This window comes from Micromys minutus, assembly GCF_963924665.1.
Source record: "Micromys minutus genome assembly, chromosome: 2".
Taxonomy (NCBI): domain Eukaryota; kingdom Metazoa; phylum Chordata; class Mammalia; order Rodentia; family Muridae; genus Micromys; species Micromys minutus.
The window spans coordinates 89,389,798-89,405,652 of NC_137971.1; the positions used below are offsets into that span (position 1 = coordinate 89,389,798).

The following is a 15,855-nucleotide window of genomic DNA, read 5'->3' on the forward strand; positions in this document are numbered from 1 at the left end:
TTATCAACACCTATAAATTTCCTATAAATAAAAAATATAAGTAGTGAATAAAGTGTCAGTAGAACTAAAATTATTGATAAGTTGTAAAATGAATGCAGAGTTAAACAAACAGAATTTTTTTAAAGTGGTCATCAAAATGAATAAAAATATGAAACCTTAGGGAGTTAGAGGTGGAGGGGGACTCTAGAGTGTTTGAGACCTGGCAGGGGAGAGACCCTCAGGACACAAAGGGAGCATGGACCTTAGATTACCCAACAGTGAGAATAGTGAGCTTGTAGAGCCCACCTCCAGTGGACGGACAAGACATCATCTGGAGGGATAGGGTTGCCATTCTCACAGTCAAAAACTCACCCAGAATTGTTCCCGTCTAAAATAACTGCAGGAACAAAAATGGAGAACAGACTGAGGGAAACGATGTCTAGTGACAGGCCCAAATTGGAATCCAGCTCAAGGAGATGCCCCAGGGCCTGAAACTGTTACTGTGGTATGCTTGCAGACACAACTTAGCATAGTTGCCCCCAAGAAACTTAACAATCAGGTGACTGAGACAGAAGCAGATACTCACACTCAACCAATGAACTGAAGTTACAGATACATGTGGTTGAATTAGGGAAATGCTGGAAGAAGTTGAGGAGGACCAGTACACTTTCTGGTTTCTAACAGTGGCAGGAGCAGAGCCTTGACTCTGGATCTGAACCCACACAGCCCACATACCAGTTGTAGCATACAAACTGGTATGAGGACTCCGACACATATTTAGCAAAGGACTGTCTGGTCTGGCCTCAATAAGAGAAGATGAGCCTAATCTTTAATAGGCTTGAAGCCCCAGGGAGGAGGGAGGCCTCCTGGGAGAGCTGGGACTGAGGACATCCTCTAACAGACAGAGAGGAAGAAGAATGTGATGAGAAACTCTCTGAGAGTAGACCAGGAGGAGAGGTCATGACTAGACTAAAAAAAAAAATTTAAAGTAATTTTTAAAAAGAGGTAGATATAAGAAATTTAGTAATAAATATGAGAAAGGAATATTTTTATATGTATATATTTTCAAATAAAAATAAAATTAATACAAAGAGCAGATAGTTAGAAAAATTCAGTAAATCCTACCAGATAAAAACCAGATTTTCTTCATTATATTTTTATATAGCAGCTAGAAGAATATAACAGCATTTATGACATTTTCAGATAAATAATACTTTTGAACATTTTTACTAGAGAACCATTAAAATGAATGACATGTTGACACATTGAGATCCCTCCTGGTATAAACTTGACAATTCATTTTGCTGCTTTACATAGTGGAGGGACTACTGGGTCACTGTGAGATGCAGAGTATACAAAGCCCTTGTGATATTTACAGAAAAAATGAAAAAAAATTGACTTGTAGAATTCAATCTGTGGCTACAAATCAAGAAAACAAAATGTCCCAAGGCATCTCATTGTGCCTAAACTTAATAAAGTGAGCTATGGTTATTTGCCAAGAGTAGCCCCAGGGAATATTGTGTTTGCATCCTGTCTTAAGACCTCGATCTTAAAATAAATATTCTCAGAAAAGGAGTTAAGTGCTGGTCCTTGGAAGCTGTGTATTTACACTAGGCAACAGCAGCTGTTATGAGGTCTACTGTAACACCCAGGAGAGCAGCCTGAGAATCACTGGGCCCTGACTCCAGATCTGCAGCTAAAAAAGAGTTCCAAATATTTAATGTACTCAGTGTGAGGTCCCAGAATCTATGTTTCCTCTTCTGCAGGACACTGGGTAAGGAGAAAGATGTTGCACTGACCAAGGAGGATGATCCTGAAGGAAAGAAGACACCCCTTTAACCAGAAACCTTCAGTCCATCCTAAGAGAAGGCCAAAACTCATTTTTAACCCATGGTCTATTTGGGAGAGAATGTTTTTTGTTTCTCTCACCTTCTTTAGAATCCTTAGCCTTAGAAATCTTAGCTCTTTAAAGAAGCACCTATTCTAGTTCTAAAATAGCCCCAAGAAAGCAGATGGGTAAAATTTTAAAAACTAGTCATCATTTTCCTCTCACCATTATCTTCCTGGTCATTGATATCCAGTCTCATCCACAGTGGTGTTTTCTTTCTCTTTTGCTGTTCTCATGATCTGTTCTCAGTGAAGCCACCTGGAATTCTGGGAGTATTGCATACAACACATAGTAGAGCTTCAGCTGTGTGTAGTTGGTTACTCTGGCAAGTGAGAGAGGCCCAGAGCCGGAGAGCACTAGCATTGGTTTGTGTGGGTTCTAGGTGTGTAGGCACCATCAGAACAGTGTGCAGAGAATGATACACTCTGCCTGGGGCTAGAACAAGAAAGTCACAGTGACTGATGGTGAATTTTCTCCTCACCCAAAGAAATGCCAGTGAATTCTTCTATATACACAATGGGCATGGATGTTATTAACTTGTGTTTCTCCTTGTCAGAGGATTTCCAAATTCTAAATAAATGACTTATTTCTTAGAAACATACTATGCCTTCAAAACTATATATTATGCTTTAAAGAAATCACACAGTGCTAGGAATACTTGAATGCACATGTATATAAGTGACAGCAATAAGGGAGATCCTATCAATTCCTGTACTTGTTCATTTATTCATTCAGCTACTCAAAATCTTTGAAAAGGTATTTCATGCCAAGGAATGCAGATATATGGAAGGTTAGGAATAATATAGATTTATTAACTTGACAAAATTAGAGACACATTATGGTCAGATACATATAAACATATAATTACTGGTCTTTAATGAATGTGCATGTTAACATTTGCCAGTTACACAGGGAATAAAGAAACTTTACTGCCTAAAAATTGACTATGTTAGGACAGAGCAAATTTGCTTATTAAAACTATTGGAAAATGGGATTAGCCATGAAGTTTTTGTTGACATTCTTAATCATTTTGAACTTATAAAAATATTCTCCTTAGTGTTTTATTAATTTTATTATTATTTTATTATTGTATTATTTTATCATTAAACTAAACTATTATTAACTTTAATAAGAAATATATTTTACACTATAGCTAAATGTATACTCAAAAATGCACACATAGCAAAGGAAATATTTTCCTTAAACCATGGTTATGTTATTGCAAGAGACAGTATTTTCTTTTATATTTTAATTAAGAAATAGTAATGCCAAACCACTAACTATATCAATGAGTATATTGTAAATTACTGTTTTTTAAACATATAACAGAACATTATTTTGATTATTGATGACAGTGTCTTTGTCACTCACCCTCATGTCATACCAAACCAAAGTGAGAGGCAAGATATTTCTTATTTGCACTGGTTTTTGTAACAAGCTTTCAGAAATGATCCTGCTGGTTCCTAAGCCAATGTATCCTTCCATACATTGCACTAGACCCACTTCAGATCCAGTCTTGATAACACGTCATTACTTGAAGCTTGGCTCTGTTGTCTTGACTCAAGATACACTTAGGAATCATGAGCCATTGATTTAGATCAATGACTCTGGTCACATTTTATCTACTGTATACCTGAACAGAGGTTCATTCTTGTAAACACAATTATGTTTACAGTTTCTGACTTTTTCTATTTTAATATGGTCTGGACTATTTCTTTCCTAATAACACCTTAAAGAAGATCCTTTTTAAAAAATAATATGTATATATATGAGGGTAATGACTCTGTCTTCTGACACACAAGAAAAGGGCATTGGATCCTATTACAGATGGTTGTGAACCACCACGTGGTTTGTGGGAATTGAACTCAGGACCTCTGGAAGAGCAGTCAGGGCTCTTAACTGCTGAGCCATCTCTTCGGCCCCTCTAAAGAGCATTCTAACATGAGTACTTCATTTCTCCCTAAGAACATCCACTCCAGCTTTATGTTCTACCACTTGTTTTCTCTACTCATTTCTGGTCATGTATCTTTATTCAGTCATTGTTGCAGATATATACCAAACTATAGACAATGACTGAGTATCCTGCCCGTCTTCTGAACATTTCACCAATGCCTGGTTCCTTGCCAATGCACACATTCAGTGAATGTCTTTGCACAGTCTGCCAAACCACAGCATGAATGAAGCCAAGTACTATTAAGACACATGTGACATTGTCCTTTTTAGACAGTTCCTGTGACTACCTCTGAACTTCATGAATCTTCATGTGATACTGCTAATTCTGTTCATATGTCTTCCATTTGTTTCTACACTATAACAAAGTTATAACTTTTTCATTCCTCTTTCAGGAGGTGTCACTGAAGAATATCATAGAGAATTCCACTAAAAAAATGGAGACGATGAGTACTGGTATCTGATATTTGATTAAATCAAGGATAACATTCTCTGTAAACAGTAAACTGGAAAGTATCAGTACTTTCTCACTACAGGAAGGTTTCTTCATTGTTTTCCAAAGCCGTGTAATATATTTGTACCCTCAATATATACTCTTGATATTTATCACAACATATAATTTTGCATGTTAGATATGTAAATGATCTGGAGATGCTTTCTGAAGTTATCCACACAACTGTTGAGCAATGACTCCATAGATACTCACACTCCATCATCAAGGATTGATGAGAATGGTCCTGTTTTCCATGGACCTATCAATCAATTTGCTTTAGAAACAGTATAGCTATACAAAAATACAGCATCTTAAATGATTACAATGATTTTTTTAACCAATTTTCTTTCTGTGTCAGTTCTACTTTCTGGATTTGACCATGATAGCCAACACGTGATTGTTCTGTGGATGCTGATTTTATAGAAGGGTAACATCTATGGGCACATTGAACCACACTTATCTGACTGAGTTCATCTTGTTGGGCCTGTCTTCCGATCATCAGACTCAAACCCTGCTGTTTGTGGTATTTCTCATCATCTACCTGATCACTGTGTTTGGAAACCTGCTCATCATTCTCCTTATTCATGTTGACTCCCGACTTCATACACCAATGTACTTCTTTCTAAAAATCCTGTCATTGAACGATCTCTGTTTTTCCACAACCATTGTTCCCAAGATGCTTGTCCACTTTCTAAGTGTCAGAAAGAGCATTTCATTTGCTGAGTGCTCGATGCAGATGTTTTTTTTCCTCATAATGGGGTGTACAGAAAGCTCTCTGCTGGCAGTGATGTCCTATGACCGCTACATAGCTGTCTGCAAGCCCCTCCACTACTCCACCATCATGACACATAAGGTTTGCGTTCTGCTGGTCGTAGGATCCTGGGCTAGTGGAGTATTTGTGTCTGTAGTAGATACCTCATTTACTTTATGCTTGCCATACCAGGGTCCAAACCTGATCAATCATTACTTTTGTGAGCCTCCTGCACTCTTAAAGCTGGCTTCAGAAGAAACCTACACAGCTGAAATGGTTATATTTGCAATGGGTATAATAATTCTCCTAGGTCCTGTCTCTCTTATTCTTTTCTCCTACTGGAATATTATCTCTACTGTGGTTCAAATAAATTCAAGTGAGGGGAGGCTCAAGGTCTTCTCTACCTGCAGTTCTCATTTCATTGTTGTTATCTTCTTCTATGGCTCAACAATATTTACCTATATGCAGCCAAACTCAAAGAAAATGAATGACGGGGATAAGGTAATCTCAGTGTTCTACTCAGTAGTAACATCTATGATGAACCCGTTCATTTATAGCCTAAGGAACAAGGATGTGAAAGAGGCATTAAAAAAGTGCTTAAAATATAGATAAGATAGAAGAATATAGGAGATAATCAAGAGTATAGGCTATCCTGAAGTCCATCAACGTCCTGAGCACCTTTCACTGTGAACTCTCTCTAATCTGAGAGTAAAGTTCATTCATGTCTACCAATAATGTTTCTCTAACCTTTTCCAAGATTATTATGTGCGGACATGGATCACTTAATTTTGACAATTTTCCTATTAGTAGTAAATAAAATAAAGTAAAATAAAATAAATTTAAAACAGTGAGAAAATTGTATAAACTGCAACTTTCATGAACCAATGTAATTCTACCAAGAGGCATTTCCTTTAGCCATAAACTCTACAGCTACTTGTTGAACTCATACAGCCTAACCATTATACAGAGTCATCTGCAGTGATCACAGCTTTAATCTGTAGATATCAAAACTACTTCTATTACTGGTGTGATGGTACAAACACATAATCTATCTACTCAGGAAACTAATGCAAAATGATATTGACAGATGTCATAAGCCTGGTCTACATCAGGATTCTAGAACAGCAGGGCTCATGTGAACTCACAAAGACTGAAGCAGCATGCACAGAGTCTAGACAGCTTTGTACCAGGTCCTCAGCTTATATGTTATAGCTTTAAATTTAGTATTTTTATAGAACTGCTGAGTAAGTGAATGAGTGGGTCTCTGATCCTTGTACCTATTCTTGGGCTCATTTACTTGTGTTTATTTAGCTGTCCAACTTTTATATGATGTTTTTGGTCTAACTTATATTTTTGGTGTGCTTTGTTATCTCTTAGAACCCCATTTCTTTCTAATGAGAGACAAAATAGAAATAGATCCAAATGGGAGGGTAGGTGAGAAGTGCATAGGAGGTGTAGAAGGAAGAGATTACTGTAATCAGGATATATGGCATGAGAAAAGATTTTATTTTTATTAAAAACATATGTGAAGTCTTTTGTAAATCTTATGTAAAATCAACAAAAAACAACAACCACAGAGAATTATAGCATATTATATACAATTTGTTGGCCAAAGTTAATGAAAGCTAAGTCAATTGATGTTGGCACAGAACACAGGAGACCTCAGACACGGTCATCTTAGGAATGATAACCACAACCAAGGGTGAAGATTTAGGATCCCAGTAGTAGTAGTGCCTAAGTGACTCTTAGGCACCTACTCCAACCCCAGACTAGCCTTCACCAGTCTACTCCTGGATAAAGACACAAAGCTAAATTCCCTTTGTCCTTTCATCAGAGTCTCTGAGAAAGCTTTGAGTCAGTCTGGCTCCCCACAGTTAGGATTTTGAAAATTTTCAATATACTAAAATTAACTTTAATGTTTTATTTCAAATTTGAATATTTTATGGATATAAGTAAATATTAGTATATGTGAAAATATATGTATTTTTTATTAATAGAAATTATAACTTTCTTGGATTGTTAAAAAATAAAATGTAACTTCTTAATATATCTAAAGCACAAGAAATAAATTTATTTTTATGCTAATCTTCCTAAAGTGCTATGAATATCTTTAGGATGAGGGAGTTTCACAAAATTTATAACTGAAGTTAAAAAATGCAATAAACGGGAAAATGTTCAAAATGAGCCATCTGCCTATGAAGAGCTCAGTATAAGTAGGATATTTAATTATATGCCCTCCCAGCAATACTCAGAAACCATTGTAGAAGAGGAGGCAGAAAGATGATAAAAGCCAAGGGTGATGGAAGTCTGCATGGAAACAGTGTTTGTTAGACATTATAATTACACATAAAAATCTACAGTGGCTGGGACTTTATGCACATGACCAAGTCAGTAAAATATCCTGTTATGAATGGGACGGGGTCTTTAAGTCCCATCCTCAGCTTGGAAGTTATTGGTAATTGATGAGTTCAGGGAGCAGGAGAATCAATGGAATATGATGTTTCAAGATTTCCCAGGTCATGGTTGGTATTTCTAAAACAACATAGAAAAGGAAACACTAAACAGTCTCCTTGTTGCTTTTTGTTTTAAATTTAGATGAGAAGGGAGGAGAGGACCACATGAAGTTAGAGGGAAAAGCATGGGGAAGCACATAGAAAGAATGAAAAAAGAAGGAACTAGTGTGTTTTACAGAACATGTTATATAAATGAATGAAGTTCTCAAAAGAAAGGGTCTCATTTTCTCATTGGAGGTCAAGGGAACCATAACATTTTCTCAAAGCATTTGATGCTTTCATAGCATTTTTTCAACATTTAATAAGCAACGAATTTATTGATGTTTAAGAACTTTGAGCCATATTTGAAGGAGGTATGGATAACTTTTGACTAAACATCTAAATGTCTACTCTCCCTTCAGTCAAGGGGAAGTACTATGAAGCCACTCAACGTAGAACTCCACCAAACACTAAAGCAGGTATTTGAAAACATCCTTATAGGTTTAAGTTTTTTATAAGCTTTTTCTTGATTTACATCTCTGACTCATGTCTCTGATAGCTTCATAGTGACAGCAAAAACTAGGCACTTTCAGCCCTTGGGTTTCTGCTATTTTTTTTCAATTAAAAGGAACATAGGAATATAAAAAGAAATGTTAATGTAGACTATTAGGATAGGTAAAATGTCAAGTTACACATATAGTCTGGAGTCACCCTGGTTCAATTCCAGATTTTTTGGTCACTGTTCTCACATGAGGTTCTAACACGTAGGGAGTGACAGGAAGTAACAGTTGGTTTTTTTTTTTTATACTGATTATCACCGCTTGGAAAAGCCAAAACTATGAAACAGCTTTGAGATAAGAATGATTCTATAAAAATTCTCAATATGAACAATGAGGAAGAGATCTATGCAACATGAACTTAAAAATGCCCTTGGAGACAAACAAGCTTTCATTAAATTCAATGTGGAACATGGCTACCCTCAAATTCTGGCAAACACCAATCCTGACCTTCCCAAACTTGAAATGTGTTACATGGAAATTTAAAAAATGATAATGATTGTCTCACAATTGTCAGATTATCTGAAATATACATTATGCAACACAGGGAGGGATGGCTTGCTTTGTAATCTCCTTTTTGGTGCAGTCACACCCAAGCACATGGAGACAGAAGAGAAAGCCATGTACTCTGACCTGAATACTGAAACAAAGGCTTGGAAGCCTCAAGAGTTCATAGGGTAGCCTGACACCCATCATTAAAATACTGAACATCAGATGAGTTTAAGGAAATCCTCTTTCAGATGATTGTTTTTATCATCTTGCTGCTGGGGTCTGAACCACAGCCATACACATGCTAGGCAAACACTCTAACAGTAAGCTGTATTCCCAGCCACAAGTCATTATTTTCTTAATACCTGTGGGATTTCTTATTGTCAAAAGGATTACAAAGTTAACACCACCGATTTCTTCAGGGAGTGCTCTTATTAGAACAGCCCTTAGGACCTCAGGTTTGAAGACTTCCTGGAGGAAACTCCTCTAGACCCGAGCTGGTGGTTTCTTAGTAGATTTCAAACTGTGTCTCTTCATAGAACAGGACTTACTAGATTAGGCTAGGGTAAGACTTCTTTTCCATTTGATGGACCAGCTTATTTTGGAAACAGAAATGAAGGCTGCCCTGTAGGCTGAGGACAATAAAGCTGTAGAAGCCATACAATATCTCTTTATGACTCTTTCTCTGCTGCTGGGATAACTGTACTGTAGTGACATCAGCCAGGACACCAGGTGAGATTGGGGAAAATGCTGAAGAGGTATTACTTTTTCAGGGAGTCTGACCTTGATTGGGTTCGTGGCAGAGAAATTGGCTTCACTCCTCCCTTCGTTCCCATATGGTTGTAAAGAGAACCAGTGCTCTTCGGAAACGGTGCTCAGCAGTGGATCTGGAGCTGGTAGGTTGCTGGCTGATGCTATTTCAGTGATGACAAATACTGCATACCCATTGCTTCCACCTAGCTCCAAAAGCTACCCCCCGAATTTCTTCTACTTCTGTACCAGACCACACCTTTTAGAAGTTCCTTTCTTTCTTCCCACTTTTTAAAATTGGATAGTTTATGTATTGACCTTTCAAGTGTTAACCCCTTTCCAGGTTCTCCTCTCTCCCATGCCCCTCTACCTGCTTCTATGAAGGTGTTCCCCCTCCCATCACTCACTCCCACATCAAAAACCTGGCACCCCATACACTGGGGAAATCAACCTTCAGAGGACCAAGGGCTTCTCCTTTTGATGCCAGACAACACCATCCTCTGCTACATATGTGGCTGGAGCCGTGGGTCTGTCCATGTGTACTTTTTGTTTGGTGGATTAGTCCCTGGGAGCTCTGGGGATCTGGTTGGTTGATATTGTTGTTCTCTCTATGATGTTGCAAACCCCTTCAGCTCCTTCAGTCCTTCCCCTAACTCCTCCATTGTGTTCCCCGTGCTCAGTCTGATGGTTAGCTGCAAGCATGATAATCCATAACAGTAAGGCTCTGGCAGAGCCTCTCAGGTGATATCCATAACAGTCTCCCGTCAGAAATCATTTTTTGGTGCCACCAATAGTGTCTGGGTTTGGAGGCTGCATATGGGATAGAACCCAAGGTGTGGTAGCCTCTGGATAGCCTTTCCTTCCATCTCTGCTCCACTCTTTGTCACAGTATTTCTCCCATGAGTATTTGATTCTCCCTTCTATGAAAGACTAATGCATCCATATTTTGGTTTTTCTTCTTAAATTTCATATGGTCTGTGAATTATAATTTGGGTGTTCTGAGCTTTTGGGCTAATATCCACTTATCAGTGAGTGCATACGATGTGTGTTCTTTTGTGTCTGGGTTACCAAACACAGGATGATATTTTCTAGTTCCATCCATTTGCCTAAGAATTTCATGAAGTCATTGTTTTTAATAGCTGAGTAGTTCTCCATTGTGTAAATGTACCACATTTTCTGTATCTATTCTCTGTTGAAGGACATCTGGGTTCTTTCCAGCTTCTGGCTATTATAAATAAGGATACTATGAACATGGTGGAGCATGTGTCCTTGTTATTTGATGGAGAATCTCTTGGGTATATGCTCAGGAGTGGTATAGATGGGTCCTTAGGTAGTGCTATGTCCAGCTTTCTGAGGATCTGCCTGACTGATTTGCAGAGTGGTTGTATCAGCTTGCAATCCCACCAAAAATGGAACACTGTTCCTCTGTCTCCACAACCTAGCCAGCATCTGCTGTCACATGCCTACTCTTTCCCTACTTATTCAATATAGTACTTGAAGTCTTAGCCAGAGCAATAAGACAACACAAGGAGGTCAAAGGAATACAAATTGGAAAGAAAGGTGTCAAAATATCACTATTTGTAGACGATATGTTAATATATTTAAGTGACCCGAAACATTTTACTAGAGAACTTCTAAACCTGACAAACAAATTCAGCAAAGTGGCTTGATATAATGTTAACTCAAACAGATCAGTAGTCTTCCTCTACTCAAAGAATAAACAAGCTGAGAAAGAAATTAGGGAATAGACAACCTTCATAATAGTCACAAATAATTTAAATTATCTTGTTGTGACTCTACATAAACAAGTGAAAAATATGTATGAAAAGGACTTCAATTCTCTGAAGAAAAAATCAAAAACCTCAGAAGATGGAAAAATCTGCCATGCTCATGGATTTGCATGATTAATGTAGTAAAAATAGCCATCTTACCAAGAGCAATCTACAGATTCAATGATATCCCCATCAAAACTCCATCTCAATTCTTCCTAGAATTAGAAATAGCTATTCATAGAGGGCTAATATCTAATATATACAAAGTACTTAAAAGTTAGACTCCAGAGAACCAAATAACCCTATTAAAAATGAAAGACAGAGCTAAACAAAAATTCTCAGCCGAGGAATATTGAATGGCTGAGAAGCACCTAAATAAAGGTTCTTAGTCATCAGGGAAATGCAAATCAAAACAACCCTGAGATACCAGCTCACCCCAGTCAGAATGGTTAGTGGTTCCCTTCTTATTCTCTTTACTTACTTGAGTTTGGCCATTCAAAGCTGGCAGAACTGGGTATAACCTGAGCCTACTGATCTTGAGAAACAAGTGGGAACTGGGATCACCACAGAAACTGTGATTCTGTAGATGTGTTACTGTTCCTGTTTTCAAGTGAATTGAATCATCCCTCTAGTTGACAATGAGTTCATAAGTTCTCTTTAACACAATGATTGAAACTGGGTTTCTGAGACTAAACATTTCCACTCCCAAGCCAGAGCCAACAACTCCTTTATCACTCTCAGTGAGTATGTAAAAGTGTTGTGTATTGCCATAAGTCTGTGTACTTGTTAAATCAACTGTCTTTGGTTAAATTCCATTGTTACATTATGTGATATTGGAAAATATGTAACAAAAATAAATTATATGACAGTTTCAAAGTCATGAAGAAGCTGCCCACCTAGAAAGCTTTGCAATTGTAGGTTGGAGTTTATACCCTTAGTGTACTGAATATTCTCTAGTCTAGCATCTAGAAAGTTTTAGCCCAGGAAACCCTGCCAGGGAGAAGTATGTGTTTAGAAAAGTGATTTTCATCTTAAAGGTAACACAGACTTAATTTGACTGACTTACTGTTGGAAACACCTCTGTGCTCTGTCTCTAAAAACCTCATAAATAAAATTCTTAGAGGAGAAAGGGATTACATCATCTCAGTAAGGAGAATAAAGTTCTGAACAATGCTCAGTTTCAGGACCTGCCTGTGTGCTTTACCTTAATCCACCATTTTTCTAGTTCATCAAACTTGAAGATTGAGACAATTTAACTTTTATCTAAAAAGCAAAATAAAATGCCAATTTGTTTTAACATGCTTTATCTACTGCTTATTGTTTAGTCTTATATGACTCTTGTTGGTGGGAATTTTATCATTTGCATAACTTTCTAATGAACCATATGCTTTCATTACTGATTTCAGGAAATTTCTGTGGCTTGGGGAAAATTAAAACATATGTTCTCTTTAAATGTATTTTTCAAGACACAATTTCTTTATTTTTATTTTTAACTTAGGGCATGCTATATAAGAGTAAAATAATGTTAACTATCTGAGCTATTAGCATTTTTAAACGTTGTCCTTATTCTTCAGTTTTGGAATTTAAGAAAGCTTTACTAGCAATGGCTGTAAAAATATATGGATAAATAGATAAACCAGAGACAGGGAAATATTTAGTACATATGGCTTTTCTATGCACCCATCTTAGACTTTTTAAAAAATATATATTATATTTATATGAATATACTGTATCTATCTTAAGACACACCAAAAGAGGGCATTGGATCTCATTACAAATGGTTGTGAGCCACCATGTAGTTGCTGGGATTTGAACTCAGGATCTCTGGAAGAAGAGTCAGTGCTCTTAACCACTGAGACATTTCTTCAGCCATCTTAGACTTTTATATTTTTATTTGAAAGATATATATTAGATGAAGTGAATGTTCTTATACACATATGAAGGTAATTAATACATATATCACTTCACATTTTTATCATTTAAATGAAGAAAATTCAAAGTCCTATTTTCTAGATGTTTTGAAATATATGACTAGTTGTTACTGTAGTTACCTAACTATATTATAATAACCCAGAACTTGGTCAGGCTGTGTAAATACATTTATTGTACATGTTAACCAATTCTTCTGTGTGTGTCTCTTCTCCAGACTCTGATAAGCACTACTGTACTCTCCAATTCTAGTTGATCAACTCTATACGTACACATGAGCGGTTGCTGTGGCTCCTCACTATATACTGTCACTAGAGGCCTAAAGCCGCAGGAAAAAGAACCATGAACTGAAACCTGTTCCAGAACAAAACTTCCTCCTTTCAGGGTGATTATCTCAGGTAGTCAGGTAGGTTTTTGGTTTTTTGGTTTTGTGTGTGTGTGTGTGTGTGTGTGTGTGTGTGTGTGTGTGTGTGTTTGTTTTTGTTTTTTTTCACAGCATTGGAAAACTGATACACTACAGTTTTCTTGCCTGGTAGGTTTTTGTTTTGTTGTTTGCTTTTTTTAGTCTCCTTTCTTCTCTCTCTCTGAAAACAGCATTTTTTCATTCCGTATTTACTTTGATAATGATGTTTGGCATGTGGGTTGAATGTTTTCAGAGTAAATGGAAGCTTATTCAAAGAATTAAAAGAAGTGCACACAGATTAGCACAATAAGTAAGACCCTTCATTAAAAATAAAAATGATAGCATAGATCTGAAAGAAATATGTGCCAATAATGGCAACAGGCCCACAGGAGTGAGTTCTCAATGGGTCTCTTTTCTTTTATGGGTTCTAAAGGAAGGTGGACATTGTTATTGGTAGACCTCTATTATGGTTGTCAGACTTGGACTATGTAAGCCTTTGTCACTTCCTACAATACATCTAATCTTAATCACATACATGTCAAATTATGATTAGGCAAATCATTGAAATTGAGTTTTCAATAAAAGTTTACTTGCAGAATGTTGTTTGCCTTCTTCTTCATGCACCCCAAATCAGCTCAGAATGAATGAACCCCATCTCCAGGCATCTGTACATGAATGGTGTGCAATTGTTTAGAGTCTATGTTTAATGGTCATAAGAAACATCCGATGGTTCAGAGTAGTGCTCATGCAGCTTCAGGAGGTTCTGAGGTTGCTAAACAGGTTTCACAAACCATTGTTTGGAATAGTATGTGTGTGTATGTGTGAGTGTGTAACTAACTGAGTGTGTATGTGTGCACGCATGTTATATACAGGCAATGATCTCAGGCTATATATTATATTATTAAAGGAGAAATATGAGACAAGTTCGTAGCTCAAACAGTTTTCCAGGTTGTTAAATTATTCTCACTGCTTGCTGCTGTAGTCTCATGAGGATTAATATTTCATTTTTTGTGGTGATATTTGTTACTTAGTGCTCTTTTAACTGGATTTGAACCAATTGGGATCCTTTGAGTCTGATGGATCTAGAAGTTCCATCAAGAAATGGAAAGTTCTTCAATACATGGAAAACTTTCAGCTATTATCTCATTAAATATGAGTCCTATGCTTTTCCTGTTCTTTTTCATGTACTACATTCACACACAAACACTTGTTTAATAGTGCATTACAGGCTTTTCCCACTCTAACTATATTTTTCATGTCTTCAAATACAGAACTCTCTCTGCATGACTTGGCTGTTTTAGCGCTCAACTGGATTTTGTTCATTTAAAAGAGCAGGATACAGAACAATTGTCCTAAGAGAATCAAGATTAGTAATCTTCTACTTTCTTGTTTTATCTTTCACTGTAAATATTAATAGCCCTACGTGTCCCTGAAGAGAATTTGAATAGCATTCTGAAACAGTGGACCTTCACCCTGGGTTTGCATTTTCACTATTAGCTATGTCTTAGGTATGACCAAAAATAAAAGATCTTCAAAAAAGTGTCAACTAGAAAAATTAGTTTTAAGTCCTCGTTCAAGCTTTATAGCCTTTCTAATGGTTTAAAAGCCCATTTGATGTGTAGTCTTTGGTTATGATTAATAATACTATGTGGTGATTTTTAATTTCAAATTTTTAACAATAAAGTTCATAAAATGTTCACGAGAAAACATTTGATTTTACAAAATGAAAGAGACAGAAACCAGTAAATAACTGGCAGTTAGAATCACCCATTACATCAAGTTTGTGTGTTTTGCTTTTGTTTTGTTTGGTCAAAAGTTTTTGTACAAAAGGAGAAAAGACTATACAACATATCTTGGGTGTTGGTAAAAATATATTACTGAGCAAAACCCTGCTATCTTTAATATTCTCCAGTACTTTCTTCAAAGTAAAAATAAATGAAAGAAGTCTGGGTGATGGACAGGATGGTGGAATTGCTACAGTGGGTTCCTTTAGTATTTTCTTTTAACTGTAAGAGAAATGATCTTTAAACAAATGTAGTAATTTTGTATTGTGGGACTCTAACCTTGTTAAAAGACACACTAGTTTATTTACCTAGAACCCTAGGTAAAAGGCCAAGGAGACTTCTAGCAAGACTATGATTTTCCGAGTAACATGAGTCATTAGGGATCAGCCAATGGCTTCACAGACCGAGAAAGACTCTGTCTTATTGGTGCTATTCCAAGATCTAAGAAGAGAGAGTTTCAAACCGTCAAGCTACTAAGCAAACTAAAACTCAGATTTAATACATACTTCAATGTTGATGTTGGGGAGTGTGATTAAAATACCTGAGTTATTCAGATGTTCGTAAACTATTGATGTGCCTGTTTCTTTCCTTTATGCTGTTCTATAGAAACAACCATTC

The 15,855-nt window shown here is 36.7% G+C and overlaps 1 protein-coding gene across 1 annotated transcript; it reads left to right on the plus strand.

The window, feature by feature from the left end:
* Window positions 1-4,746: 4,746 nt before the first annotated feature.
* On the plus strand, window positions 4,747-5,673 carry LOC308417710 (olfactory receptor 2D3-like; the record flags this gene model as incomplete). Its single annotated transcript, XM_080913034.1, has 1 exon — window positions 4,747-5,673. One exon carries the CDS (start codon window positions 4,747-4,749, stop codon window positions 5,671-5,673), a length of 927 nt encoding a protein of 308 aa, XP_080769160.1.
* Between the last annotated feature and the right edge of the window lie 10,182 nt (window positions 5,674-15,855).